Source organism: Trichomycterus rosablanca, chromosome 18, assembly GCF_030014385.1.
Source record: "Trichomycterus rosablanca isolate fTriRos1 chromosome 18, fTriRos1.hap1, whole genome shotgun sequence".
NCBI lineage: Eukaryota > Metazoa > Chordata > Actinopteri > Siluriformes > Trichomycteridae > Trichomycterus > Trichomycterus rosablanca.
In genome coordinates, this window is record NC_086005.1 from 2529932 (window position 1) to 2556496 (window position 26565).

Sequence of the window (26565 nt, forward strand, 5' to 3'; positions counted from 1 at the left end):
CGAAAACACACGTGAGAAGTGACGAGGGGTTTAATGATACCACAAGCGAGAGCTCAAAGCTGTTTGTGTGCTGATGTGCAGCATAAAAGCAAAGAGGAAAAATAAATGAATCTGAGTGGATTTGGCAACACGACCAGCAGGGGGCGTCTGTTCTGTTCTGTAGTGAGTTGGAGGTTAATAAATATTTTTTGCAATGCAGCGTGGGTGTTATGGTTTGTTGAGAACGATCAGGTCAGAAATACTGTATAACGTGTGTGTGTGTGAGTGTGTGTTGATGTATTCTGATAGAAACTATACTATGCCCCTGTCCCACGTTTTACACTCCTCCCCCGGGTTCCCCTCGCCCAGTATCTGGCGTCAGGATCGGCCGACTGATCCAGATATTTAACATGCTAGATATTTTTCTCGAGTCTGCAAGAGCTTGGCGAGCCGCTCGGATCGAGTCGTCGAATGGTTCACACGCAGCGACTGAGAGCCGAGTTTCGATCCCCAAGCGAATGCCGAGTTACCTCCGAGCGGCATCTAGCGGCGACCAGTCAGCGAGTGAAAATCAGGGCAAAAATGGTGTAGTGTGAACCGGGCATTAGAGGCACAGAGCCCTGATCTCAACCCATGAAATACCTTTAGGAAGAATTAGAATGTCAACTGCTAGCCAAATAAGAACCTGCTATTCTATTAAAACTGTATTTAACTAGCAACAGTACAAACAAATGACTTTTTGTAAATAAAAACAACTTCAGAATTTGATGCCTCGGAAAAAGTTGGGCCGGTTACAGTAATTACAGTAAAATAAAACATTCAAGTTCCAGCATTTCAGCATTTCCATCATCTACCTGTGTGTGGGGGATTGATTGGTGCTGTCCTAAAACTTGCCCTCCCCTCCAAATTTTTTAATAAATATTGATAAATATTTTCATTGTTCAAATCACAGATTATTTGTTTGTATTAAAATGTAAAAAATTATAATCGTGATGTTTCCAGAAACAGTAGACACCTTTGTTTAAAACATGAATTTGAATAATATTTAGAACATAGTGCAAATTACGTAAAGCAGCTTCCCATCATGAGCAGCAGAACACAGTGATAGCCGATGTTTTATTTATAAATTAAAACAGTGTATTAATAGCAATAAATAAAATCCTTATAATGGAGGTAATTAGCGGGTAATTACATGGTAATACTGCGATAACAAGTGTAAACAACACAATAAGTCCCGCTTCTCGGGTGCTTGGTTGGTGCAGCACGGTGGCTCACTACTGCTGAGATCCAGGGTTCGAATCTCGGCGATGCTATTGGCCAGTGATTGGTTAATGTGGGGGAAGGGATGGGATTAGTCCCCCCCCCCCCCCATGATTCTGGTAAATTAGTAATGAACTGTTACTTACGACTCCTTACGCAGTCTGAAATTCCTTCCAACTGAACGACTTCACGCCCTACGGTTTGAATCTCACTTAAAATGTCCGAATTCCCCAGTGTAGTCCGTTCACAGGGAACCACTGGAGTGATTGTGGGGGAAATAAAACAGAAAATGCTGATTATTGTTGCAATGTGCAAGTTATTACATACTTAATTTAACTATGAGACTGAAATGCCTGAACTCAATAATTAGGGGGCGTCCACATTCAACAAAACACACTGAGCAGCAATTGTGACCTCTGCTGGCTGGTCGAGGCGCTGCATAGAGACGGGGGATAACGGAGATCAGTGCGTGACTCTAAATACAGTATACTACAGTGATACTGATCCCTGTGTTAACCCACTTCATGCTGGTAAAAAGAAGCGGTTGGCAACTGCACACCGTTACGGTGCTACTCGATAAGTGTAGAGGTCTGCAGCAATGGAGGTAATTGGATATGACTAAATCAGGGAAAAAAAGATTAAAAAACAAGCCTCCGGGACTGTAGTGGCTCTGCATAGAACTACAAATGCTAACAGTGCAGCTAAACAAACACAGCACGATGAACCAGAGATCAAAGTGTCCAAGTGTTTCTTCAACACGACGAACTTACAGTCGATTCTAAAGATTATAAAGATTTATCAGGTGTAATAAAATGTTAAAACCTTCAGACTGAGCAGGGCCGGCGGTTCCAAGGGCAGAACGAGTGTCATAAATCTGCTCCAGTACTACAACTCCCCAGAACACAATCAGCACCGGGCTGAAATAATCGGAACATTTATCCGGTCTTTAATCTCATCAGTCTTTACTTTTATGGTTCGCAGTCGTTATCAGCCGTTTAAAGTCGTCATCAATTATTTATTACTTACAGTTAATTCAAAGTAAGTATTTAGACGCCTTGATTTTTACACTTTGTGCTGATGGTTTGATTTTAAATGGATGGAATCGCAGTTTAATCATCAGTCACATTTAATCAGCCACAAATCAAACACTCTTATTCACAACAGTATTTTGAGCCTTTATTTATTCTTTGTTGAATCTCCTTTGGCAGCCGTTAGAGCTGATTAGGCCACTCAGGTGTTGTTTAGGCTGTATGCTTTTGGTCATTGTCATATTGCCCCAGTCTAAGTTGGCGTCCACTGTGGAGTTCCTGTATTTGGCTGCATTTATTCATCCATCCCTTAATTCTTACCCTCTGACCCTCCACTGAGAAGCACGTACATAATATGATGCTACGTTACATGCTGCCAAACTCGGGACGTCATTATGGGTTTTATAGACTCTGGTTTGTACTTTTCCAACAATGTCCAATGATCTGATATTGCAGTAGGTGGACTCCAGTTTCTAGTTCTAGACACATTTGAAATATGTTCTGTATATTCTATACTGTAATATACAGTATAAATAGATATATATCTTTATTATTATGTTAGGTTATTTTTCCTCATGTCGTTTCTCTACTGCGCTTTTGTAACACACAAATTTCCCAATGAGATCAATAAAATGATCGGTCTGTCTGTCTGTCTGTCTATCTGTCTGCCTGTCTGTCTATTTATCTATATGTATGTATGTCTGTCTGTCTTTCTATCTGTGTCTGTCTATTTATCTGTTTATCTATCTATCATCTATCTGTCTGTATGTTTGTCTGTTTTTCTGTCTGTCTATTCACTTATTTGTCTCTCTTTCTATCTGTCTGTATGTCTCTCTGTCTATCTGTCTAACTGTCTGTCTGTCTATCTACCTTCCTGTCTGTCTATCTATCTTTCTATTTGTCTATCTACCTTCCTATCTGTCTGTCTGTTTATAATTCTATGTCTGTCTGTCTGTCAATCTGTCTGTATGTCTATCTGTCTACCCACCCATTTATCTGTCTGTCTGTTTATCTATCTGTCTGTTTATCTGTCTATCACTCGCTCTCTCTCTCTCTCTCTCTCTCTCTATATATATATATTCGCGATTAATCTCAGAATTTCATATAGTTAATCGCGATTAATCGCATTTAAAAAAAATCTGTGTAAATGTTATAGAAAACAAGGTTTTTTAAGTGAAATGTTACAATTAAAATGGTGAACACATTTTATGCTAAATGTACTGATGTTAAAAACTGCTGGGACAAGAGAAAACTGTAAGGGAGTTTTATTCACTCACATACTAGGCAGTAATACTATCCAGCAGAGACCCTCGACTTCGTATAAATGTCAGATTGTAGGTTAAAATTTCTCCATCAGCAAACATTGTAGATCAGCGGTGCTTTAGGTGGGATAAGGCGTAGTTATTGTAACAGACTTTTCTGTGGTTGTATTGTGACAATGGTTTGATGGACGTTTCTACACGAAGTGAGTGTGTTTTGACCCTTTTGGGCTTCCATAGTTCATGGACTAACGTGCTTGACTCAGCTTTCCGGTATTTGGTACCGTAACAGAATAAGTTAAAAAAAAGTGTTCTGCTCCCGACAACTTGTGAATATAGCGTGTATTTATTTCTTTATTAAGAAAGTGCATCCCTACAACGCTCGGTTACATTATGATAACAAACCGCAAATGAAAAACGGTGGCAAGTCCGACATTAAAACGTTTGTTCTACCAGTCAAGTCTCAACATGAACTAGAATTTGCGTTAACGGCACTATTTTTTTTAATCGCGTTAAATTGAAATCGCGTTAATGCGTTATTATCGCGTTAACTTCGACAGCCCTAATATATATATATATATATGCAGAGTGATAGACAGATATATATATATATGTCCATTTGTCTGTCTGTCTGTATACCTGTCTCTCTGTCTGGTTATCTGTCTGTCTGTCTATAATTCTATGTCTGTCTCTTTGTCTGTCTATAATTAAAGCAAACCGGATGAATCTGACCCCAATTTGATTTGCCACAGCAAGGGGTCTGAATACTTTTGTGAAGTATAATTTCAGTTTTTGATTTTTAAACACTAAAAATGAGTTTATTTCATCATTCTGGGTGAGTAAATGTTGATTGATGCTAAAAAAAATAGCAAGGAGTCTAAAAACCACTGTAATAAACGTGCATTTTGAACTGATAAGGTGGGTTGCCACTTAGCAACATGGATCCTGAGACCTGGGTTTGATTGTTCTTTTCTGTGCAAGGCTTTGTTGTCTTAACTCAAATTTAATAGGATTTAAAAGTCCTGGTCAGGCACTTTACATCTTAGGAGGTGAAGATCAGATCATTGTTATCCATCACTGGTGCGGTACACACAGCGCAGTGTCTAAAATGGGCAGAAAGGGAAAATAATGAGATGAAATGGAGTTTGTAGATGAGCTGATGTATCTTGTGTGTCTGTAGGCGATGGTGAGAACCAACCGCTCCACTGTTGGTGGATTCTTCTTGGCAGGTCGCAGCATGGTGTGGTGGCCCGTAAGTGTTCCTTACTCTATCCTTATGATTAACAATAATTAACAATTACTTATAATTAATTCATATTTACTTATTATCACTTATTTGTCCTTTCCATCCAATAATTTTGAAATATCAAGAATTCATCCATGTTTACATTTTACATTTTCTGCATTTAGCAGCTGTTTTTTATCCAAAGTAACTTACAGTTATGACTGATACAATCTAAGCAAATGAGGGTTAAGGGCCTTGCTCAAGGGCCCAACAGTGTCAACCTGGCAGTGGTGGGGCTTGAACCAGTAACCTTCTGATAACTAGTCCAGTATCTTAACCACTGAGCTACCACCGTCCTAGTTTAAGCCTAATGTTTAAAGTAATGAACTAGTAATCGGAATCTTGCTGGTTCAAGCCCAACCACTACCAGGTTGACACTGCTGGGCCCTTGAGCGAGGCCCTGAACCCTCAATTGCTTAGATTGTATCAGTCACAGTACTGTCAGTTGTAAGTGTAAAATGTAAACATGGTAAACATTATTGGATAACAAATAAGTATAAAAATAAAAATAAATAATATTAATTATTATTTTAACTCATTAAACTGATCTGATTATGATATTATGATTAATGTCAGTGTATTTTCTAATTAATTAACTTCAAAAAGGAAATAAGTCATAGTTTTCAGTTTGCTTATGTGTGTCCCATAAAAATGTAAAATAAAATCAGATCTTTTATTGGCCCATAATGGTACAGTGTGTTTGTACTGTGGTGTAGATTTAATTTAGATTTTTATTAGACTTTAATCATGCACATTTATTCGATACAGCAAAACAAATCAACTCAGTCCTCAGGTGAATAATAAAGCTCACGGTGAGGTGACCGGACCCGTCTACTCATTAAATTAGATGTTTTTATGACTTCATGACCCAATTAAAACCTCTAAGCTATAAAACGATGGACGGATTTATGACGTGAGCCGCTCCTCTGATCACTGACTGTATTCCTCCCTCAGATCGGAGCCTCTCTGTTCGCCAGTAACATTGGCAGTGGGCATTTCGTGGGCCTGGCAGGAACTGGAGCTGCAGCCGGAATCGCCATCGGAGGATTTGAGTGGAATGTGAGTGCAAATGTCAAATATTTGGGTCAATAATGACAGAGAGCCAGAAGGATATAATAATAAGAAAACGAGTAATAAACAGTAGAACCAGCGCATTAGCATAAATAATGATTTCATTTCTTGAATAATACACACTTGAATATTTTCAGCAATATGTGCAGTATTAGGACATTATTAAGGACAGTTGTAGCCTAGCGGTTAAGGTACTGGACTAGTAATCAAAAGGTCAGTTGTTCAAGCCCCACTGTTGGGCCCTTGACCCTCAATTCCTCAGACTGTACACTGTCACAGTACTGTTAGTCGTTTCGGATAAAATCGTCTGCTAAATGCCGAAAATGTAAATTAATATTCTGAATTATGGGAACACCATTAGGACACGTTTGCACCATAGGGTGCACCTGGCCGGTCTCATACAACATACAGTTGACTGTTCTACAACAATGCAAAACAATCACCGGATCTGATGATGAGTCTTACATGGGCTCTTCATCCTCCTCCTCCTCCTCATCATCGTCGTGTTATCCTGGTCAGAGTCGCTGTGAGTCCGGGCACAATGCAGCAACACACTCCGGACAGGACGCCAATCCATGGCGTCCTTCCTCACTGGCTGTTAGCACTTCTAAGGATTCGGTCCCTGGATCCCAGTGGTAGTGGGCTTGCATAGTTTACCACTGCACCCCCAGAACGCCCATTTTGTCTTGATTAAGGTTTATTTATTAGTCATTTAATCAAAAGTGCTTCCGGCTCCACAGCCAGTGGCAAACCAATGACAAAGGATGGAGCACTTTGACCTTGACCTATCACTACTTACTGCTCCCTACAGCAAATATTCCAAATATTAAGATCCTAAAAATGCCATTTGTCCTATTATAAAAGTTTTCTCTTCAGGTACTTCTCAGATTTATGTCTAATTAAGCATGAACCACGTTTTAACCCCTTAGATTAAATATTAGATCATATAAACCACTTAGATGATATATTTTATTAGTTCTAAAGTATAAACTTTAAAGAGAACTGCCAGATTTAGAAGAAGGAATCAGAAAAGGCAGAAGAACAAGACGCATCATTGCAGATGTAGCTGGATTATAGAACAAGCTCTCTGATCTCTGATCTGACTGAATGTATTTGGACTGTAAAAGGAAACCGGAGCACCCGGAAGAAACCCTGACCGCCAAGCTAGGACCCAGGACCCTCCTCTCCGTGCCGCCCACACACATCTATTACAATCATAACAGTGTTTTTTAAAAATGTAGATGAATAAAATGTTGAATGGATCGTTCTTCTCTTCTCCTCTTTCAGGCTCTTGTTATGGTGCTCATTCTGGGATGGATCTTCGTTCCTATCTACATCAAGGCCGGGGTACGGACTCGCTTTAGTGTTTACTCTGTTAAGGTTGCATGAATGATATGAAGCTTCTCCTCTGCAGATGGTTTTTGTTTTGCTTGTCCATGAATGAGGTAAGTGTACAGGTGCTTGCATGGCTGAGCAATTAATTCCACTCTAAAGGTGATTCCTCACCTTTGTTAGTTTCATTAATAATAAGTTGCAGTTTTGTACAGAATGTTTAAAATAAATTACATTTAATTACCCCCCCCCCCCCCCCAATTTTCTCCCCTAATCTAATCATATCCAATTCCCCTGATTTCATCCTCCACTGATTCAACCCTCCACCGCTGACCGAGGACGCTTCTCATCTGACACACGCCCCCTCCGACACATGCTTAGTACAGACTGCATTTTTAAGTTGCACGACTCGAGTTCATATATACCGATCAGCTCTGTGCACGGAGAGCCACACCCTGATCATCATTATGCAGGCGTCATCAATCAGCCAGCAGAGGTCGTAATTGCACCAGTTATGAGGACCCATGATCCAGCTTGTCCCTGACCCTATGAACAACAGCCAATCGTTGTTCATGTGGCCGCCCAGCCCAGTCAGATGGCAGAGCTGAGATTCGATACGATGTATTCGAAAACCCAGCTCTGGTGTGCTAGCGTACTTAACCGCTGCGCCGGCTGGGCTGGGCGCCCCCTAGTGGGCACAATTGGCAGTGCAAACAGTGCAGCAGACAAATTCGGCCACTACTCTGCTGGGTGAGAAAAGACAAGACTAAAACAGTGGGCGGGGTCTTTGACATCCTGGTTAGCAGCCCGAGGATTCTGTACAAAAGGAACGGGGATGACTCTCCATGCGTGAGACCGGCCTCACACACCAATCCACCAAATGGATTGTAGGCAAATTAGAAGGGGTTGGTGGACTGTGCAGGCGTCGGAGGGAGCATGTGTCTGCCAAATACAGCAGCGGAAGATTAATCGGGAGAAAATGGATAAATAAAAGAGGAAAAAGTAGAATCAAATAAATTACAGAGAAGCAAAAGATGTACGGCGGTTGTAGCCTAGTGGTTAAGGGGGGGGGGGGGGGGGGGGTAAAAAGGCATACAACGTTTGGTAGCTACCAGCCTAGCCAGACTCATGACGTAAATTCGTAAATTCTGTGCAAGTCTATCAGAGAGACTCGTAACCTCAGGATAGATTTTATAAAGAGGAACTGGTCTGCAGTAAAAAGAAGCATGTTACTTCTACATCCCAAAAACAAATTGTAATATTTAAGAAATAAAAACAAGTGTGATCTGTGATTTTTGTTCATATTTTTAATTTTTATTTACCAAACAAAAGAAGAAAGACCTTGTTGTATTTTGTAAATGTGAACTAATTAAAATTTGATGCCTGCAGTATATTCAAAAACGTCAGCGTGTTTACCTGTGTTCTACCAGCTTTACTATCAATGAGTCTTTTGCACAGGACTAATATGTTTAACGCAGTGGCGGCTGCTGGTCTTTCAAAGAGGGGAAGCTCATTGTCGGCTTACATCATAAAATTTGTCAATTTATTTATACATAAATTCTGCCCTCCGTTCCTTTTCAAGAAAATGGCCTGTGATCCTATCGTACCAAGTAGGCGTCTTTTCCAGGGACTTGACCAGTGAGTGTCCTGAAACAAATACTATGAGTGTGTTTTATTTACACAATGAACAATGGAAATGGTCGAGTAATTTCACCAAGCAAATAACAAGAAATGGGTTACAGCAGTTTGTCTTTCGACTTCACTCGCAAAATCCGCGATGGGACCGAAGCTCCCAGTGATTAAGTGATGGTGTAGATCTCAAAATAGCTGTCAATCAAAACGGGATTCAGCCTTTCTACTGATCCTCCAATAATCTTGCAGAAGCTCAGCGTCCAGACCCGCCCACAGCTCCATTCACCCCCAGAGACGCTCAGCATCCGGGGGCGGGACAAAATCGTGGCATTTATCCAATGACCGGCGAGTTTCGATGCAATGAAGAAAACCGTTCCATGCAGTCCCATAGAAGTGAATAGACGCTCAGCTTCTGCGGGTAAATGCATCGACGCTACGGGAGTTAACAAAGTCGAGTCAGATGATTTGTGATAAGTAGCTGATTCTGAACGAACTCGTCTTCCAGATGAACGTGTTCTAACGCATTTGTAGTCAATGAAATGTTAACACAACTGTACATATTTTACCATTTAATTTTTGACATTTTAGGGGAAGCTGAGCTTCCCTTGCAGTCTTAGAGAAATCGCCACTGGTTTAACGATCTCAAGGTCAGGCGTCCACATACTTTTGGTCGTAAACATGGTAAAAGAATACACCAGGCGTTTATGATCTGATTACATTCGGTTAATGTAACGTAAATGTGTTTTTGTCTGAGCCGCTTCTCCAATCAGGCCGTAAGTAAAAACACTGATAAGGTGGAGATGTTCTGGAGGTCAGTGCTTCTGATAACCCCGGATATTCTGAGCACTTATCTCTTATCTCACTTCCTGTTATCTGACTGTGTGCAGGTGGTCACCATGCCCGAGTATCTGAAGAAACGTTTTGGTGGTCAGAGGATCAGGATCTACCTCTCCGTGCTCTCGCTGCTCCTCTACATCTTCACCAAGATTTCGGTGAGTCGCCTCCGTCCACTGGAGATCAGTGATGCACAGAGTTAAACTAGGGTGACCGTACGTCCTCTTTTCCCCCCGATGTGAATGAGCGTGACCATGCCCTTCAGAGTTAGCCTTGTGTTCATAAGCAGTTCCCATGACTGCACGCACAATTACATTTAACCTACAACAAAAGCCACACAACTGATGATGATGATTCCTTTTAGATGCTCCCATTAGGGGGCGCCACAGCGAATAATTCACCTGCATATTTAATTTGGATCAGTTTGGATGCTTTTCCTGACTTGACCCTCCTATTTATTCGGGTTTGGGACCTGCTTTAAGAGTGCACTGATATACTGTATGTCCACTGTCTATCTATCTATCTATCTATCTATCTATCTATCTATCTATCTATCTATCTATCTATCTATCTATCTATCTATCTATATATCTAAACATCTGTCTGTCTGTCTGTCTATCTATCTATCTATCTATCTATCTATCTATCTATCTATCTATCTATCTATCTATCTATCTATCTAAACATCTGTCTGTCTGTCTTTCTGTCTGTCTGTCTGTCTGTCTGTCTGTCTGTCTGTCTGTCTGTCTATCTATCTATCTATCTATCTATCTATCTATCTATCTATCTATCTAAACATCTGTCTGTCTGTCTGTCTGTCTGTCTGTCTGTCTGTCTGTCTGTCTATCTATCTATCTATCTATCTATCTATCTATCTATCTATCTATCTATCTATCTATATATCTAAACATCTGTCTGTCTGTCTGTCTGTCTGTCTGTCTGTCTGTCTGTCTGTCTGTCTATCTATCTATCTATCTATCTATCTATCTATCTATATATCTAAACATCTGTCTGTCTGTCTGTCTGTCTATCTATCTATCTATCTATCTATCTATCTATCTATCTATCTATCCATCCATCCATCCATCCATCCATCCATCCATCCATCCATCCATCCATCCATCTATCTATCTATCTATCTATCTAAACATCTGTCTATCTATCTGTCTGTCTGTCTGTCTATCTTTCTATCTATAGAGATAGATATTTATATATCTATTCATATGTCTGTCTGTCTGTCTGTCTATCTTTATGTTGTATCTTTGAGTTCTCGAGCCTCTTAACACATATTTTAATATACAGTTGCTGCTAACATTTGTACAAATGACAAATAATCTCGAACTAACTATCTAAACTAACTAACTAAACTAAATATCTAAACTATCTAACTATCTAAACTAGCTATGAGTCTGTCTGTCTATCTGTCTGTCTGTCTGTCTGTCTGTTGTTTTGGATAAAGGCTTCTAAATACTGAAAATGTAAATGTACAAAGTGCCAAAATTGGATTCAAGGAAAAGTGGAAAGAAGGAAACCATTAAAACCATTAAAACCATCAAAGCATTAAAGCATTAAAGCATTTCCAGTCATCTGTAAGAGCGATATCTTTCTGATAAACTCTGATAAATCTGTCTGTGTGTTTCTGTCCACACCAGGCGGACATGTTCTCCGGAGCCATCTTCATTAACCAGGCTCTGAAAATGAACATCTACCTGGCGGTGGTGATGTTGTTGCTGATCACGGCGCTGTACACGGTTACAGGTAAAATACTCCACATTCATAAAATATCAGGTCATCGGGGGGGCTGAGCGGCTAGCACGCTAGGTTAGCTGCGTTAGGCGTGTCCTCAGGAGACTTTGAGATCACGTGCATTGTTAATGGACACTTATCTGCTGAGTGAAGTGCAGAGCGAGGCGAGAGTAAAGTCCGGCCTCTGTTATTCACATGTTTTCTCTAGAAGACGAGCGACTGTGAGGACAGCGTGGGCTGTGGGTGCGTCATATCTCAAACATCAGAGCTAACTGCTCACATGATCTGATAAGCTCCAGCAATCTGAAGATCCACTCAGTTCCAAACTCTGCCACCAGTCAGACTCCTGCTTTACAGTGGGTGTTTCGGCTTCATGATTAGAGCCAAAACACCCAAAATAATAAAAAGATGAAAGTGAGAAAATAGAGAGATAAAAGTGAGAGGATGTAGAGATAACAGTGAGAGGATGTAGAGATAACAGTGAGAGGATGTAGAGATAACAGTGAGAGGATGTAGAGATAACAGTGAGAGGATGTAGAGATAACAGTGAGAGGATGTAGAGATAACAGTGAGAGGATGTAGAGATAACAGTGAGAGGATGTAGAGATAGAGGATGTAGAGATAACAGTGAGAGGATGTAGAGATAGAGGATATAGAGATAACAGTGAGAGGATGTAGAGATAGAGGATATAGAGATAACAGTGAGAGGATGTAGAGATAGAGGATGTAGAGATAACAGTGAGAGGATGTAGAGATAACAGTGAGAGGATGTAGAGATAACAGTGAGAGGATGTAGAGATAACAGTGAGAGGATGTAGAGATAACAGTGAGAGGATGTAGAGATAACAGTGAGAGGATGTAGAGATAGAGGATGTAGAGATAACAGTGAGAGGATGTAGAGATAGAGGATGTAGAGATAACAGTGAGAGGATGTAGAGATAACAGTGAGAGGATGTAGAGATAACAGTGAGAGGATGTAGAGATAACAGTGAGAGGATGTAGAGATAACAGTGAGAGGATGTAGAGATAGAGGATGTAGAGATAACAGTGAGAGGATGTAGAGATAACAGTGAGAGGATGTAGAGATAACAGTGAGAGGATGTAGAGATAGAGGATGTAGAGATAACAGTGAGAGGATGTAGAGATAGAGGATGTAGAGATAACAGTGAGAGGATGTAGAGATAACAGTGAGAGGATGTAGAGATAACAGTGAGAGGATGTAGAGATAACAGTGAGAGGATGTAGAGATAACAGTGAGAGGATGTAGAGATAGAGGATGTAGAGATAACAGTGAGAGGATGTAGAGATAACAGTGAGAGGATGTAGAGATAACAGTGAGAGGATGTAGAGATAGAGGATGTAGAGATAACAGTGAGAGGATGTAGAGATAACAGTGAGAGGATGTAGAGATAACAGTGAGAGGATGTAGAGATAGAGGATGTAGAGATAACAGTGAGAGGATGTAGAGATAACAGTGAGAGGATGTAGAGATAACAGTGAGAGGATGTAGAGATAACAGTGAGAGGATGTAGAGATAACAGTGAGAGGATGTAGAGATAACAGTGAGAGGATGTAGAGATAACAGTGAGAGGATGTAGAGATAGAGGATGTAGAGATAACAGTGAGAGGATGTAGAGATAACAGTGAGAGGATGTAGAGATAACAGTGAGAGGATGTAGAGATAGAGGATGTAGAGATAACAGTGAGAGGATGTAGAGATAACAGTGAGAGGATGTAGAGATAACAGTGAGAGGATGTAGAGATAGAGGATGTAGAGATAACAGTGAGAGGATGTAGAGATAACAGTGAGAGGATGTAGAGATAACAGTGAGAGGATGTAGAGATAGAGGATGTAGAGATAACAGTGAGAGGATGTAGAGATAACAGTGAGAGGATGTAGAGATAACAGTGAGAGGATGTAGAGATAACAGTGAGAGGATGTAGAGATAACAGTGAGAGGATGTAGAGATAGAGGATGTAGAGATAACAGTGAGAGGATGTAGAGATAACAGTGAGAGGATGTAGAGATAACAGTGAGAGGATGTAGAGATAACAGTGAGAGGATGTAGAGATAGAGGATGTAGAGATAACAGTGAGAGGATGTAGAGATAGAGGATGTAGAGATAACAGTGAGAGGATGTAGAGATAACAGTGAGAGGATGTAGAGATAACAGTGAGAGGATGTAGAGATAACAGTGAGAGGATGTAGAGATAACAGTGAGAGGATGTAGAGATAGAGGATGTAGAGATAACAGTGAGAGGATGTAGAGATAACAGTGAGAGGATGTAGAGATAACAGTGAGAGGATGTAGAGATAGAGGATGTAGAGATAACAGTGAGAGGATGTAGAGATAGAGGATGTAGAGATAACAGTGAGAGGATGTAGAGATAACAGTGAGAGGATGTAGAGATAACAGTGAGAGGATGTAGAGATAACAGTGAGAGGATGTAGAGATAACAGTGAGAGGATGTAGAGATAGAGGATGTAGAGATAACAGTGAGAGGATGTAGAGATAACAGTGAGAGGATGTAGAGATAACAGTGAGAGGATGTAGAGATAGAGGATGTAGAGATAACAGTGAGAGGATGTAGAGATAACAGTGAGAGGATGTAGAGATAACAGTGAGAGGATGTAGAGATAACAGTGAGAGGATGTAGAGATAGAGGATGTAGAGATAACAGTGAGAGGATGTAGAGATAACAGTGAGAGGATGTAGAGATAACAGTGAGAGGATGTAGAGATAACAGTGAGAGGATGTAGAGATAACAGTGAGAGGATGTAGAGATAGAGGATGTAGAGATAACAGTGAGAGGATGTAGAGATAACAGTGAGAGGATGTAGAGATAACAGTGAGAGGATGTAGAGATAACAGAGAGAGAATAAAGTGATATAATTTAGAGATGTAAGTCTGATGTATGTTGTATGAATGTGTGTTTTGGTGCAGGGGGTCTCGCTGCAGTTATTTACACAGACACTCTGCAGACCATCATCATGGTCGTGGGATCATTTATACTGATGGGATTTGGTGAGAAAACACTTCACATCTCACCTTCTATCTCCCATTCTCTTCTGTTCTGCTCATCCATACATCCATCCATTCATCATCCATCCATTTATCATCCATTCATCATCCATCCATCCATCATCCATCCATCCATCCATCATCCATCCATCCATTCATCCATCATCCATCATCCATCCATCATCCATCCATTCATCATCCAGCCATCATCCATCCATCATCCATCCATCCATCATCCATCCATCATCCATCCATCCATCATCCATCCATCCATTCATCCATCATCCATCCATCATCCATCCATTCATCATCCATCCATCATCCATCCATCATCCATCCATCCATCACCCATCATCCATCCATCCATCCATCACCCATCATCCATCCATCATCCATCCATCATCCATCCATTCATCGTCCATCCATCATCCATCCATCCATTCATCACCCATCATCCATCCATCCATCCATTCATCATCCATCCATCATCCATCCATCCATTCATCACCCATCATCCAGTCTTATTACCCCATAATTAAATAATCTGTCTGTCTGTCTATCTAGCTGGCTGTCTGTCTGTCTGGCTGGCTGTCTGTCTGTGTCTATCTATAATAATTATAACAATCACATCTATCACATGTGTGTTTTACAGGTTATAAACTAATAACCTCACCTTTCTGTCTCTCTCTCTCTCTCTCTCTCTCTCTCTCTCTCTCTCTCTCTCTCTCTCTCTCTCTCTCTCTCTGTGTGTGTCTCTCTCTGCAGCGTTTGATAAGGTGGGAGGTTACGATAACCTGCAGGAACTTTATATGAACGCCATCCCGTCTAACACAGGGGTGAACATCAGTTCGGAGTGTTACACCCCTCGCCCCGACTCCTTCCACATCTTCAGAGATCCTATCAGTGGAGACATGCCGTGGCCCGGACTCATCTTTGGCCTCACCATCCAGGCGGCCTGGTACTGGTGTACAGATCAGGTACTCTAACACACACACACACACACACACACACACACACACACACACACACACACCATATGAGAGGGCAGTTAGCACTTCCAGTGATCTATAACCTGCAGAAAAAACTGGGGTCTGGAAGGAAGCACATGTTAGCCTTCGTCCTCTCTGATTGGTAGTCAGATTACACATCGCACATTTTGATGCTCTGGATGCTCAACAGCTCTGGAATGAACTGGAACATCAAGCCAGGCTTTCCTGACTGCTCTTTTGAATGCTCTGTTGACTGAATGAGCACAAATTCCCACAGTCTTCTCAGAGGAGCGGCAGTTATTCTAGCTGAAAGATCACTCTTTTTTAATAACATTTGTTTTGGAAATGTGACGTCCGACAAGCTCCAAATACTTTTGACCATATACACCGATCAGGCATAACATTAAAACTCACTGTCCATTGTAGTTCTACAATTACTGACTGTAGTCCATCTGTTTCTCTTCATGCTGTGTTAGCCCTCTTTCACCCTGTTCTTCAATGGTCAGGACCCCCACAGGACCACCACAGAGCAGGTATTATTTAGGTGGTGGATCATTCTCAGCACTGCAGTGACACTGACATGGTGGTGGTGTGTTAGTGTGTGTTGTGCTGGTATGAGTGGATCAGACACAGCAGCGCTGCTGGAGTTTTTAAACACCGTGTCCACTCACTGTCCACTCTATTAGACACTCCTACCTAGTTGGTCCACCTTGTAGTTGGGCTCATCTATTGCTGCTGTTTGATCTTCATCAGTGGTCACAGTTGGTCCACCCATGGGGCGCTGTTGGCTGGGTATTTTTGGTTGGTCACTCAGTCCAGCAGTGACAGTGAGGTGTTTAAAAACTCCAGCAGCGCTGCTGTGTCTGATCCACTCATACCAGCACAACACACACTAACACACCACCACCATGTCAGTGTCACTGCAGTGCTGAGAATCATCCACCACCTAAATAATACCTGCTCTGTGGGGGTCCTGACCATTGAAGGGGGTAACAAAGCATGCAGAGAAACAGATGGACTACAGTCAGTAATTGTAGAACTACAAAGTGCTTCTATATGGTAGGTGGAGCTGATAGAATGGACAGTGAGTGTGGAAACAAGGAGGTGGTTTTAATGTTATGGCTGATCAGTGTATATATTGATGTATTGTTTACGTTTCTGTGTTTGTGGTTTGCAGGTGATTGTCCAGCGCTGTCTCTCGGCTAAGAACATGTCTCACGTTAAGGCCGGTTGTATTCTGTGTGGTTACCTGAAGCTTCTGCCCATGTTCCTCATGGTGTTCCCGGGCATGATCAGCAGGGTTCTCTACCCAGGTTAGTTTATTTATTTATTAGGATTTTAACGTCATGTTTTACACTTTGGTTACATTAATGACAGGAACGGTAGTTACTCATTACCCAAGATTCATCAGTTCAAGTTTAATATCAAACACAGTCGTGGACAATTTTGTATCTCTTTGTATCTCTCTTGCCTGTCAGTTGAATGGTGGAGTAGCTGGTGCTCTGTCCTATTAGATTGAGTCATTAAATGCAGGGAAGAGTCAAGTTCATGACCTTTCTCTCCAGTTTTAGTGAGGGGTGAGCTGGGCCACTGTTTGGCTATATTTATACTTCCCACATTCCCTTTCTATTTAGCACTTGGGACTGGGGGTTTCTTTTTAATAACTCTTACATTTTATTTGACATTATGTGTAGTTTATTTCATATTTTCTTTGTGAAATGAAGCTAATTAATCAGCAGGAAATTTTTTCAGCCATACTTACCCAAGTTACTCATAATTTTGGAACTGACCGTTCATGACCGTTCGTGATGGACGTCTCCGTGTTTCCTGTGTCTCTGGTTCACACGTGTGATTATTTTTATTTCCTCACAGACGAGGTGGCGTGTGTGGTACCGGAGCTGTGTAAGGAGTACTGCGATACTGAAGTGGGCTGCACAAACATCGCCTACCCCAAACTGGTGGTAGATCTCATGCCTGATGGTGAGAATGTGTACATCACACACACACACACACACACACACACACACACACACACACACACACACACTCACTCACACACTGAGAGGTGTGAGATTTCATTAAATCATCGTTATTAATGTTCATCTGCATTACAGGACGAGGTTTTAATGCAACTAATAATAAATAGACAGACTGACAGACAGATAAATATATAGATAGACAGACAGACATACACATAGACAGACAGACAGATAGACGGATAGAAAGACAGATAAGATAAATTGAAAGACAGAAAGATAGATAGATAGATAGATAGATAGATAGATAGATAGATAGATAGATAGATAGATAGATAGATAGATAGACAGACAAACAGACAGATAAATAAATAGACAGACAGACATATAGATAGATAAATATATAGAAAGACAGGCAGACAGATAGATAAATAGACAGACAGATAAATAGACAGATAGACAGACAGACAGATGGACAGACAGACAGACAGATAAATAGTAAGACAGAAGGATAGATAGATAGATAGATAGATAGATAGATAGACAGACAGACAGACAGACAGACAGACAGACAGACAGACAGACAGACAGACAGGCAGACAGACAGACAGATAGATAGATAGATAGATAGATAGATAGATAGATAGACAGACAGATAGATAGATAGATAGATAGATAGATAGACAGACACACAAATATATTAAATAAATAGACAGACAGACAGATATACAGACAGATAGATGGATAGACAGACAGCTAGCTAGCTAGACAGACAGACAGACAGACAGACAGTTGGACAGATAACTAGACAGATAGATAGATAGACGGACGGACAGACAGAGAAGACAGATAGATAGATTGAGAGGTAGACAGGCAGACAGTCAGACAGACAGACAGACAGACAGAAAGATAGATCAATAGATAGACAGACAGATAGACAATGTCAGATTCGTATGTTAATTTGTGTGTGTGTGTTTGACTGTGTGTGTGTGTGTGTGTGTGTGTGTTTGACTGTGTGTGTGTATATGTGTGTGTGTGTGTGTGTGTGTGTGTGTTTGTGTGTGTGTGTGTATGTGTGCTTGTGTGTGTGTGTGTGTGTGTTTGACTGTGTGTGTATGTGTGTGTATGTGTGCTTGTGTGTGTGTGTGTGTGTGTGTGTGTGTTTGACTGTGTGTGTGTGTGTGTGTGTGTTTGACTGTGTGTGTGTGTGTGTGTGTGTGTTTGTGTGTGTGTGTGTTTGACTGTGTGTGTGTGTGTGTGTGTGTGTGTGTGTGTTTGACTGTGTGTGTGTGTGTGTGTGTGTGTGTGTGTGTGTAGGTCTCAGAGGTCTGATGCTGTCGGTCATGTTGGCGTCCCTGATGAGTTCGCTCACCTCTATCTTCAACAGCTCCAGCACGCTCTTCACCATGGACATCTACGCCAAGGTCCGGCACAGAGCTTCAGAGAAAGAGCTCATGATCGCTGGCAGGTACTGAAACCCACACCACTATTGGGCCCCTGAGGATGGCCCTTAACCTTCATTTACTTGTATCGTGTTGTATTAAGTCACAGATGTAAGAGGATATTAATGAAAGCATCTGTGCAGATGTAAATGTAAAAGTAACCGTTTGAGTGGGACTGTGGCAGCTCACTGGTTAAAGTACTGGACTAGTGGTCAGGAGGTTGTTGGTTTAAGCCCCACCACCACCAGGTGTCACCAATTCAACACTCAATTTCTTATACTGTCATTTTACAAGTCGTTTTGAATACGAGCGTCTGCTAAACTGTGTTTATTATATAAGTGTAGGGTGGCACGACGGTGCAGTGGGCAGCATGTTGGTCCTGGGTTCGATTCCCTGAGTCCTTTCTGTGTGGAGTTAGCATGTTCTCCCTGTGTCTGCATGGATTTCCTTCAGGTGCATGCACTCAGGTTAAGTGGAGCTACTAGAAAGTGTGTGTGTTGTGGCAGACCCACCTTGACCTTGACCAGAATAATGAATGACAGTTTGGTGCTCGCTAGAAGCCCACTAGGATCCAGGGTTCGAATCTGCAGAGGTGCTATCGGCCAGTCATGATTAGCTGTGTCTGTGGGGAAATGGATGCACTGCAACCCTGACCAAAATAAAGTGGTGGTACGTGTCTGTGTGCCTGTGTTGTTAACTGTATATATGCTGTGTGTGTGTGTGTGTGTGTGTGTGTGTGTGTGTGTGTGTGCTGCAGGCTCTTCATTCTGGTCCTGATCGGTATCAGCATCGCGTGGATTCCCATCATCCAGACGGCTCAGAGCGGCCAGCTCTTCGACTACATCCAGTCCATAACGAGCTACCTCGCTCCGCCCATCGCTGCCGTCTTCACCCTCGCCATCTTCTGCAAGAGGGTCAACGAACCGGTCAGTTCCAAAAGTATCCTACAGATATACGGGGGAAAAGTAGTGGTACACCCCTTCTAATTATTGCTTTATACAAGATTACAGAAACTACTAGTAGCTCTAAATAAGCAGTTGGCAGTTGTAGCCCAGAAGTTAAAGGACTAGCAATCCAAAGGTCGCTGGTTTAAGTCCCACCACTGCCAGGTTGCCACTGTTGGGCCCTTGAGCAAGGCCCTTAACCCTTAATAGCTTAGACAATGTACAGTATACTGTCACCATACTGTTAGTTGCTTTGGATAACAGTGTCTGCTAAATGACAAAAACGTAAATGTCTTTGGACTTGATGGGAATGTGGGAGGAAACCGGAGCACCCGGAGGAAACCCAGACACAGGGAGAACATGCAAACTCCACACAGAAAGGACCCGGACCGCCTGGCCAGGGAATCGAACCCATGATCTTCTTGCTGTAAGGAGACGGCGCTACCCACTGAGCCACCTCCAATAACAAGTTACTGGACTAGTAATCATAAGGTTGCTGGCTCAAGTCCCACCACTGCCAGGTTGTCACTGTTGGGCCCTTGAGCAAGGCCCTTAACCCTCAATTGCTTAGACAGTATACTGTCACAGTACTGTAAGTCTGCTAAATGCCAAACAATGTAAATGTACTCTAACTTGACTGTGGGAAGAAAACTGGAGCACACAGGGAGAACATGCCAACTCCACACAGAAAGGACTCGGACCACCTGGCCACTGAGCCACCTCCAATAACACCGCAGTTGTAGCTTAGTGGTTAAGGTACCGGACTAGTAACCAAAAGGTTGCTTGTTTAAATCCCACCACTGCCAGGTTGCCACTGTTGGGCCCTTGAGCAAGGCCCTTAACCCTCAATTGCTTAGATTGTATCAGTCACAGTACTGTAAGTCTGATATATGCCAAAAATGTAAATGTAATCTAACCTGACTGCATATCTTTGGACTGTGGGAGGAAACCCAGACACAAGGAGAACATGCAAACTCCACACAGAAAGAACCCTGATCGCCCAGCCAGGGAATCGAACCCAGGCCCTTCCGCAGTCTTGTAAAATGAATCATATTTGTATGTATAATATAATGTGTATAGCTTTAATAAACAGTGGATCTTTGTTCTCCTCCTCTCTCAGGGCGCGTTTTACGGCATGTTGATCGGACTGGCGATCGGACTGGCCAGGATGCTGGCCGAGTTCGGATACGGGACGGGAAGCTGCGCCAATCCCAGCGACTGCCCGACCATCATCTGCGGCGTGCACTACCTCTACTTCGGCCTCATCCTGTTCGCCATCTCCTGTGTGCTGGTGCTGGTCATCTCGCTCGCCACCAAACCCATCGACGACAAGCACGTAAGATTCTTACCACCACGGGGTCTGTCTGAAAAAAAATAACCTACTGATCTCTTTATATAGACGCATTTTACATCATCATACACTGCCGAGAAGAGGGCGTGTCTAAATTCTTAGATCCCTTAAAATGCTCCTACGGAGGCGCATTAATTCTGAGTGATGGTCTGACTGAATGACGAGGGAGCGTCCGACGCCTCTTCAGCGCTGAGGGCAATCCCAGCATTCAGTGCGGCACGACCTTTCTTACAAAAAACTACAAACATGGCAGACAAATATAACGTGGAGCAACCAACAGAGTTCTTTTTAAATGTAAATACATTTTCATTGATGTTTAATCTGTATAAAGGTGTAATTATACGAGTGTCGTTTATTTGTAAATTGGGGCGTCAGGGACAGTTTGAGCATTTTCGGTACACGGAGGGAGACGTTAGCCGGCGTGCTAGCGGGTTTGAACGGCCTGAGGCTAACTGTGTTAGCTTAGTAAGCTAAAACTGCGATGACATAATTGCCGTCTCAGTAGAGCGTCTAAATAATCTGCCTCATGAGCTCCATGTCTTATTAGAATCCTCTCTACTGAGGCAGCTGATCAGGTAGGCATTAGGCAGCAAGGCAGCCCAGTAGGTTTTCACACAGACCCACGGAGTGAATTCAGAAATTATTCACACCCCTCTGCATCTTGCACACTTTATCATGTTGAATGGTTAGAATTGCCTTTTTTTTTACCACCAATTTACACTTAATCACTCGTAATAAAGGAGTGAAGAGCTTTTTTTGAAAAAAAAATCTGTCTCCTATGTCTGAGGAGACATAAATGGACATAAATGAAAGGATTTATAGGTAGAAAAGATATAAATAACAACAATATGTACCGTATGGTCGAAAACGTTCACTGTGAAACATGGTGGTGGCAGCATCATTCTATAGGGGTGCTTCTCAGCAGCAGGGAATTCAGGGACGAATAAATGCAGCCAATTACAGAAACAAACACAGAATAGGGCAACTGTTCACTGTTCAACACAGTTCAACAATGACCCAAAGCATGCAGCCTAAACAACACTGGAGTGTGTGTGTGTGTCAAGTCAAGTCAAATTTATTTGTATAGCGCTTTTTACAAGGGACTTCGTCTCGAAGCAACTTTACAGAATCCAGGACCAACAGACAAAAAACCCCCATAGAGCAAGCCGAGGGTGTGTGAGTGTGTGTGTAACATGTTTATGTGTGTGTGTGTGTGTGTGCAGTTGTACAGGCTGTGCTGGAGTTTGAGGAACAGTAAGGAGGAAAGGGTTGACCTGGACGCTGATGAATGGACCGAGGAGCAGAACGACGACACTCTGGATGTAGATGGTGAGACAGTCAGGAGAATTTATTGATAATACATGGGCAGGTATTATGTAACACTGTGTGTGTGTGTGTGTGTGTGTGTGTGTTGAACCTTGCACACTTGAACATTATTAAATCAGCAGTTCTGGTTCTGGTTCTGGTTTTGTTCCCCACTGTGTGGATCATTATTTACAACGTATCTGTAATTCCAGAACCCGAGTCGGATCCCAGCTGCTGGAAAAAAGCCTACAACTGGTTCTGTGGGTTCGAGCAGAAAAAAGCTCCACAGCTTACCAAGGAGGAGCAGGCCGAGCTGCAGAAACAGCTGACCGACACGACGGAGAGGCCGCTCTGGAGAAACGTGGTGAACGCCAACGCCATCGTCCTCCTGTGCGTCTGCGTCTTCTTCCACGGCTTCTTCGGATGAGGACGCCGCGCCGTCTCTCAGGTGGACGCAGGGACGTATCGGAACTCTTTACGGTGGATACGGATGAGGGATTATTTTTACACTGTCGGAAGTATAAAGGACGTGAATATTTTTTTTCCCCATCCAGCACTTGAATTGTTTTTAATAACCGAGCAAGAACTGCAAGTTTAAACCAAGTAAATAATGAAAATAATATTATTTAAATAAATTATTGTGTATTTCCAGTCTGAGCTGCATGGTTTAAGCAGAATGTATTTAATTTAGCACGTTTTATAACTTTTAATAACTTAAATTATCAGTAATTAAATAAAATAAAAGTAAAATAAACATTTTTAAAGTATCCTTAATGTTTCCAAATTACACATGCACTGTATACCTTGTTTCTACACTCACTATCCATTTTATCAGCTCCACTTACCATATAGAAGCACTTTGTAGTTCTACAATTACTGACTGTAGTCCATCTGTTTCTCTGCATGCTTTGTGAGCCCCCTTTCACCCTGTTCTTCAATGGTCAGGACCCCCACAGGACCCCCACAGACCAGGTATTATTTAGGTGGTGGATCATTCTCAGCACTGCAGTGACACTGACATGGTGGTGGTGTGTTAGTGTGTGTTGTGCTGGTATGAGTGGATCAGACACAGCAGCGCTGCTGGAGTTTTTAAACACCTCACTGTCACTGCTGGACTGAGAATCGTCCACCAACCAAATACATCCAGCCAACAGCGCCCCGTGGGCAGCGTCCTGTGACCACTGATGAAGGTCTAGAAGATGAGCGACTCAAACAGCAGCAATAGATGAACGATCGTCTCTGACTTTACATCTACAAGGTGGACCGACTAGGTAGGAGTGTCTAATAGAGTGGACAGTGAGTGGACACGGTATTTAAAAACTCCAGCAGCGCTGCTGTGTCTGATCCACTCATACCAGCACAACACACACTAACACACCACCACCATGTTAGTGTCACTGCAGTGGTTTTAATGTTATGGCTGATCAGTATACTGTATATACTATATAAACTATATATTACTGTTGCCTCACAGCAAGAAGATCCTGGGTTCGATCCCCAGGTGGGGCAGTCCAGGTCTTTTCTGTGTGGAGTTTGCATGTTCTCCCCGTGTCTTTGTGGGTTTACTCCGGGAGCTCCGGTTTCCTCCCACAGTCCGACAACGTGCAAGTGAGGTGAACTGGAGACACTAAATTGTTCATGACTGTGTTTGATATTAAACTTGATCTTAAGCAGTAACTACCGTTCCTGTCATGAATGTAACTAACGTGTAAAACATGACGTTATAATCCTAATAAATAAATCAATAATCATTAAAAGGGGCGTCCCAATACTTTTGCTAGTTTAGTGTATCTCTTTTGGACTTTATGTTCTACACAACACACGTTTTTTTTGTGTGATTAAATGATAAATTAATGATTTTTATTTGTATTAATGCGAATGAATGAAGAGAAACACAGACACACACACCCTCAGACACAAACAGACGGCCATTCATACTCTGCCGCTCTTCAGTAGGTTTTACAGTGTGTGCTGTGTGTGTGTGTGTGTGTGGGGGGGGGGGGGGGGGGGTATGTGTATGTCTATGTGTAGGTGTCTGTATAACCTCTATGCGTGTATATATTGGTGTGTGTATACATTACTGTGAATGTGTTTAATGGCTCATTGATGACAGAACTGTGTGTGTGTGTGTGTGTGTGTGTGTGTGTGTGTGTGTGTGTGAGTAAAAACATTAGTAATTAGCTAATATATAAAGTTGACCCCCAGGTGTCACTGTGTAATTTACACTCTTTCTACCACTCTGCCTATGGGTGTCTATATAACCTCTGTGTGTGTAGGGGTGTGTGAGTGTGTGAGTGAGTGATTGAGTGTGTGTGTGTGGGTGTATGTTTGTCTATATAACCTCTGTGTGAATTTATGTGTGTGTGTGGAGGGGGGGTATGTGTGTGGTTATGTGTGAGTGTCTATATAACCTCTGTGTCTGTAAAACGTGTGTGTGTGTGTGTGTGTAGTTGTTTATATAACATCTGTGTGTGTGTAGGTGTCTATATAACGTGTGTGTGTGTAGGTGTCTATGTAACGTGTGTGTGTGTATAGGTGTCTATATAACATCTGTGTGTGTGTGTAGGTGTCTATATAACATGTGTGTGTGTATAGGTATCTATATAACATCTGTGTGTGTGTGTGTGTGTAGGTGTCTATATAACGTGTGTGTGTATAGGTGTCTATATAACATCTGTGTGTGTGTGTATAGGTGTCTATATAACATTTGTGTGTGTGTAGGTGTCTATGTAACATGTGTGTGTGTGTATAGGTGTCTATATAACATCTGTGTGTGTGTGTGTGTATAGGTGTCTATATAACATGTGTGTGTGTATAGGTGTCTATATAACATCTGTGTGTGTGTGTAGGTGTCTATATAACATCTGTGTGTGTGTGTGTGTGTAGGTGTCTATATAACGTGTGTGTGTATGGGTGTCTATATAACATCTGTGTGTGTAGGTGTCTATATAACGTGTGTGTGTGTATAGGTGTCTATATAACACCTGTGTGTGTGTATAGGTGTCTATATAACATTTGTGTGTGTGTAGGTGTCTATATAACATATCTGTGTGTGTGTGTGTGTGTAGGTGTCTATATAACGTGTGTGTGTGTGTAGGTGTCTATATAACGTGTGTGTGTGTATAGGTATCTATATAACATCTGTGTGTGTGTGTGTGTGTGTGTGTAGGTGTCTATATAACATATCTGTGTGTGTGTGTAGGTGTCTATATAACGTGTGTGTGTGTATAGGTGTCTATATAACATTTGTGTGTGTGTAGGTGTCTATGTAACGTGTGTGTGTGTATAGGTGTCTATATAACATCTGTGTGTGTGTGTGTGTATAGGTGTCTATATAACATGTGTGTGTGTATAGGTGTCTATATAACATCTGTGTGTGTGTGTAGGTGTCTATATAACGTGTGTGTGTGTGTGTGTGTAGGTGTCTATATAACGTGTGTGTGTGTAGGTGTCTATATAACGTGCGTGTGTGTATAGGTATCTATATAACATCTGTGTGTGTGTGTGTGTAGGTGTCTATATAACATATCTGTGTGTGTGTGTGTAGGTGTCTATATAACGTGTGTGTGTGTGTGTGTGTGTATAGGTGTCTATATAACATCTGTGTGTGTGTGTGTGTGTGTGTAGGTGTCTATATAACGTGTGTGTGTAGGTGTCTATATAACGTGTGTGTGTGTATAGGTATCTATATAACATCTGTGTGTGTAGGTGTCTATATAACATATCTGTGTGTGTGTGTAGGTGTCTATATAACGTGTGTGTAGGTGTCTATATAACGTGTGTGTGTGTATAGGTATCTATATAACATCTGTGTGTGTGTAGGTGTCTATATAACATATCTGTGTGTGTGTGTGTGTAGGTGTCTATATAACGTGTGTGTGTGTGTAGGTGTCTATATAACGTGTGTGTGTGTATAGGTATCTATATAACATCTGTGTGTGTGTGTGTGTGTAGGTGTCTATATAACATATCTGTGTGTGTGTGTAGGTGTCTATATAACGTGTGTGTGTGTATAGGTGTCTATATAACATTTGTGTGTGTGTAGGTGTCTATGTAACGTGTGTGTGTGTATAGGTGTCTATATAACATCTGTGTGTGTGTGTGTATAG

The 26565-nt window shown here is 41.9% G+C and overlaps 1 protein-coding gene across 1 annotated transcript; it reads left to right on the plus strand.

The window, feature by feature from the left end:
- Nucleotides 1–5772: 5772 nt before the first annotated feature.
- slc5a1 (solute carrier family 5 member 1) lies at nucleotides 5773–23143 on the plus strand. Its single transcript, XM_063014814.1, has 13 exons — nucleotides 5773–5870; nucleotides 7170–7229; nucleotides 9734–9838; nucleotides 11333–11438; nucleotides 14372–14452; nucleotides 15215–15426; nucleotides 16616–16751; nucleotides 17311–17418; nucleotides 18732–18882; nucleotides 19614–19782; nucleotides 20921–21136; nucleotides 22375–22480; nucleotides 22669–23143. The coding sequence occupies exons 2-13, from the start codon at nucleotides 7179–7181 to the stop codon at nucleotides 22881–22883; spliced, it is 1656 nt and encodes a 551-aa protein (XP_062870884.1). The 5' UTR covers nucleotides 5773–5870; nucleotides 7170–7178; the 3' UTR covers nucleotides 22884–23143.
- The last annotated feature ends 3422 nt before the right edge of the window (nucleotides 23144–26565 follow it).

Coding starts and splice junctions, on each gene's coding strand:
- slc5a1 (XM_063014814.1), top strand. CDS start 7,179: ATGGTGCTCATTCTGGGATGGATCTTCGTTCCTATCTACATCAAGGCC. Junction 7,230..9,733: donor CTATCTACATCAAGGCCGGG/GTACGGACTCGC, acceptor GACTGTGTGCAG/GTGGTCACCATGCCCGAGTA. Junction 21,137..22,374: donor AACCCATCGACGACAAGCAC/GTAAGATTCTTA, acceptor GTGTGTGTGCAG/TTGTACAGGCTGTGCTGGAG.